The sequence below is a fragment of the Gadus macrocephalus genome, chromosome 12 (genome assembly GCF_031168955.1).
Source record: "Gadus macrocephalus chromosome 12, ASM3116895v1".
Taxonomy (NCBI): domain Eukaryota; kingdom Metazoa; phylum Chordata; class Actinopteri; order Gadiformes; family Gadidae; genus Gadus; species Gadus macrocephalus.
The window spans coordinates 7,701,286-7,706,285 of NC_082393.1; the positions used below are offsets into that span (position 1 = coordinate 7,701,286).

Sequence of the window (5,000 nt, forward strand, 5' to 3'; positions counted from 1 at the left end):
TACAAATTATATAAACCTTGTTTACATAATTACTAGTCATTGAAAATGGAATTTGTTTGCATTCTTCTTGAATTTGCATTTTGCATTGCCACTCTAGCAAAGTTTGCCAACTTACGCCATGACAATCTACTGACTTCTTTGTTGTGCAGATTTCTTTCCTTTACTTGCTGACGTGTCCACTCAACCATAGTGTATAGCAAATTAACTTGGTCCAAGGCTGACTTCAGCCATGGCCAATCCTACACTCTCCACGATGGTCAGTCCCCCTCACCTTTGTTTCCTTTGTTGTTACTGCCCACGATGGGAATGTTTCCAGATAACAATCATGTACACTCGCACTCTCATGGAATATATGCTTGGTAAATTGCTGCCATGTCTCTTCCCATGATGCTCTAAAATTAAATCAAATATGTTGCTTTCAAGAACTTTCCTTAAAAGATTCTTCACCACACACATATAGTATATATACTATAAAACAACCAACACGTGCTATGTCTGTCAGCCCGGTGTTAACATCTCATCTGTTGCTCATGTTCCTATTGGTCAGCCTGGCGTAGGGATCTCATCTGTTGCTCATGTCTATTGGTCAGCCTGGCATAGGCATCTCATCTGTTGCTCATGTTCTATTGGTCAGCCTGGCATAGGCATCTCATCTGTTGCTCATGTTCTATTTGTCAGCCTGGCGTAGGCATCTCATTTGTTGCTCATGTTCTATCGGGCAGCCTGGCGTTGACATCTCATTGACAGGCTGGTGTTTGGACAAAGCTGATAACCTATCAGCCCTTGCTCTTACTGCAGGTGTTTCCCTTCTAGAACACAACACACACACCACACACACACACACACACACACACACACACACACACACACACACACACACACACACACACATGCACACACACAAACTTAAAAATATTTGCACCAGGGGTTCCACATGCTGTCTGACTGTGTGGCAGTTTGAGCAATGAGGAAATTATACTACTCATTTGTGTTTCTGTCAGATTAGGCTCTGAGACCACTGTGGCCATTTTGGGTCTGGAGCTGGTCGATTACAGGTCCTCCTGTTTCTCAGACAGCTGCAGGAAGGAAACCAGACGCTTTGGGTCCGACTCAACACTGCAGTCTGCTCTCACTTTTTACAAGACGTTGTAACATTGAGACTCAGTTATCTCTGTCCTGCAGCAGCTGAGAGGATGTTGATTGTTGAGTGAGCTTGGCGTTGATTGGAGGTTGAGTGTTGGCAGGGTTTTGGAGCGGTGTGTTGATTGGATGTTGGGTATTGGCAGAGTATCCCAGTCACCTTTCGGAAGAAACTGATTGCACATTTAGCCTAAAGTTGATTCTCGTAGGGATCAATTGGGAACAAAACGTGTTGAATGAGATGACTAATCGTCCGAAGTGGTAAATGTGGAACCTAGCCTTTTGGAAAACCAGCAACAATTCCATCTGTACAGACATGCAAACATGCACGTTGGTTTTCCACACGTGTTTCCACATGTTTTCCATATCATTGTATATCGGGGGACAATGTCAGACCCCACCACCCCACTGAGAAACTATCGGATAGAACCTCTCGCACAGCAAGATATGCATATTTAACCGGTGAAATATCTTGGTAATCTATTTTCGAGGTTTGGTGCTTGGATGAGTGATGTTGGCAGGCATTTTCTGAGGATGAGCTATCACTAATCCTGAGTGTCTTCTTTCCAGGAACGCTGCCAGCTCAAACAGCTGCAAGAGCAGATCCTCTGGAACAGCAGGAAGCAGACAATTGGCAGCAGCAACAGGAAGTCCCGCCTCCAGCCGCAGCAGCAGCAGCATCCACCACAGGAAGCACCTCCTCCACCTGCGCCGCCGTCCCCGCCGCTGCCCCCTCCTCCGTCCAACAGGAGTTAGAGACCAGCGCTACCATGCAGACCAGCACCTTCAACTACGCCCGGCCAAAGCAGTTCATCGCCGCCCAGGTCCCCGGGGCCGGCGGGCCCCTGGGCACCAGCGGGCCCCCTCGGGGGGGGCTACGTCACCCAGTCCTCCAGCTCCTCCACCTCCAGCGTCTCCTCCCCCATGTCTCCCCTCCCTCCAACAAGCCATTCAGCAGAGTCACCCTGCCTCCCTTCACCAAGACCTCCAGCCTGGACTCCCCCGTCTCCCCCTCCTTCCCCCCGCCCCCTCCTCCCTTCTTCAGCTCCTCCATGGCTTGTCCTCCCCCTCGAGCTCCAACGCCAACGACTTCCCCCCTCCCCCGCCTCCCCCTCCCTCCCCCTCCTCCCCCCCTGCCTGCCCTCCCCTCCCACCTCCTCCCCGGCCCGCTCCAACACCTCCTCTCCCTTTTCAGCTCCGTGCCCCCCTCCCCGGCCTCCAGCTACCTGTCCTCCATGCTTCCCTCCAGCCCCTCCAGTCCCCGGACCCCGTCCAGCCCGGTGGTCAAACGCCATGGGGCTGCCCAGGGGCAACAGCACCGTGTAGGTCCTCGCACCTCCCCACGCAGCATGACCTGAGCCCACGTCATTACCTCATCGCTTCCACTTTATCTTATCTTCTAATTCTAATCTTCTAGTTCCAATACCAGGCTCCTGTTTTTGTGTGAGTGCGTGTGTGTGTGTGTGTGTGTGTGTGTGTGTGTGTGTGTGTGTGTGTGTGTGTGTGTGTGTGTGTGTGTGTGTGTGTGTGTGTGTGTGTGTGTGTGAGAGTGTGTGTGTGCATGTGCGGGGCGGCGTGTGTTTGTGTTATGTAATGAGACTAATGTGGCGCAGGGGGTCTGCTCCAACAAACAAATGAATGTTTACATTTTTATGCAACGCGTTTACAAGAAAAAAAACACAGACTAGGTCTTGTACTCACACACACACACACACACACACACACACACACACACACACACACACACACACACACACACAGCAAGTCAAGGTGCAAGATTTTTAGCCCTAATATGGAAAGAAAATATTAAACGGGTTATGACTATGGAATGAAAGGTGTTCTTGCCCGTACAATTTCAGAGCTGTCAACTTTATGACTTATAAACTGTTTCCGAACGGCACACCATTTGCTGTTTATTTGAGTGTTTTGGACGTCAGCCAAGTTGAATTCCTTTTAGAAAAACAAATATGATGTTCTCTGGTGTTTGTAAACAAATGTTCTCACGAGAAGGATGCAATTACCAAAAATGCTTTTCCTGTGACGGTAAATGTTGAGAAAAGACTAAAAGATCATTTCAACCTCCCTTAAGATTCCTTCTCTATTCAATTCAATTCAATTAAACTCAAATAAAACTCTCTCTCTCTCTCTCTCTCCACTATGTGCCTTAGTCAAATTAGTAAATTATCTTTCACTCAATTGTCAAACATGAGAACAGGAAGTGAAGGTGCCACAGGAAGGGTGTGTGCATGGATATGTGTGATGATGGGTTTGGTTGTGCTCCAGCAGGGCGTTGCCAAGGAAACCCTCCCTGAACAGGACCCCGCGGGCGACCTCGGACTCGGACATCCAGGGCTCCAAAGACGCCGTGATCCAGGACCTAGAGAGGAAGCTGCGCTTCAAGGAGGAACGCCTCAGCAATGGCCAACAGGTGGGGTTGTGTGTGTGTGTGTGTGTGTGTGTGTGTGTGTGTGTGTGTGTGTGTGTGTGTGTGTGTGTGTGTGTTTGTGACTGTGCGACAAATGTTCGTGCACTGGTATACATTAGTGCAGCTGTATGACTTTTGGGGATTTTAATAAATGTGAATGGGTTAATAATAAAAAAAGATTAACATTGATTAACAAACATAGTGCTGTACGATATTAATCACAAACACACACACACAAACACATACACACACACACACACACACACACACTATGAAATTCGGTGAAAGCTAAAACGCATTTTGATTGACTCACTCGTTAAACTTAGTTAAAGTTGAAGCTGCAAGTGTGTGTTGTGACTGACCCACTAAACGCTGCTTCTAGAGGTTAACCTATGAGGAGAAGATGGCACGTCGCCTGCTGGGGGCCGACAACGCTGCCAGTGTCTTAAACACGCAAGAAACAGAGGAGGAGACCCCAACGCAGGTAACACCCACAAACGAATAAACACACACACTCACACACACACACACACACACACACACACACACACACACACACACACACACACACACACACACACACACACACACACACACACACAATACACACATAAACATACGCACGTGAACAATACTCACATAAATAGACACAAACATACATACAAAACACACCCACATAAACACAAACTCATCTACAAACGCAAGTAACTTGACTTATTATCCAGGCATGTTAAAGACTGAGCAGCATGTATCATGTTTGACTTCTAATGCCTTGCCGATGGATTTATTGTCAGCTTTTATCTATAAACCTTGACACACCCCAACCGCAGCCCCCTTCAATCTTCACCGCCACACACAGAAAACCCTTTTCAAGAGCATGTTTTGTGTTCTTGTACACAACATGTGAACCACAAGAAACGTTTGTGTTAGAAACCCCTCTTTGAACACACTAGTTTACAGCCAAACCACTGCTCATTAAAATACTGTTCCAGTTATTTGTTTTCGACTAACAAATCTCCTGATAGAATGAGGTTCTTAGTAGCAGCAGCTTCTACAAAGAGTCACTCTCTTATCTCATATGCTCAATTACATTTCACTCTCTCTCTGCCTCTCTATATCCTTATCCCTCTCGAAATCTATCTCTTCTCTACTCTGATATGGAGGTAGGTAACAAAGTTTCTAAGCCTCTGACGCAAAAGGTTCATAAAAACTCCTACCTTTAAAAAAGTGTGTGTATGTTTGTGTGTATGTGTTTGTGTATGTGTTTGCGTGTGAGTGTGTGTGTGTAGGCCTGTGTGTGGACGTTACACTGAAGTATTAGACCTGTTCCCAATGCTTCTAGTATGAGAATGACCTGATAAGGTATTTGATAAGGGTGTCATAATGCCGCTTGTTGCTACGGTTACATAACTGTTTGTTTAATCTGCTCGGGGGG

The 5,000-nt window shown here is 47.1% G+C and overlaps 1 protein-coding gene across 3 annotated transcripts in view; it reads left to right on the forward strand.

Annotated features, from left to right (window-relative positions):
- Window positions 1–1,032: 1,032 nt before the first annotated feature.
- The window catches only part of palld (palladin, cytoskeletal associated protein), an 11,890-nt gene continuing 7,922 nt past the window's right edge, over window positions 1,033–5,000 (forward strand). Inside the window, exons 1-4 of one of the 3 annotated variants that reach the window (XM_060066737.1) lie at window positions 1,033–1,975; window positions 2,007–2,462; window positions 3,424–3,568; window positions 3,948–4,049. In XM_060066737.1, coding sequence (XP_059922720.1) covers window positions 1,911–1,975; window positions 2,007–2,462; window positions 3,424–3,568; window positions 3,948–4,049 — 768 coding nt within the window. In that variant the 5' untranslated portion in view covers window positions 1,033–1,910. Of the gene's footprint in view, window positions 1,976–2,006; window positions 2,463–3,423; window positions 3,569–3,947; window positions 4,050–5,000 lie in introns of those variants that run through there. The other 2 variants (XM_060066735.1, XM_060066736.1) reach the window with 2 other exon arrangements.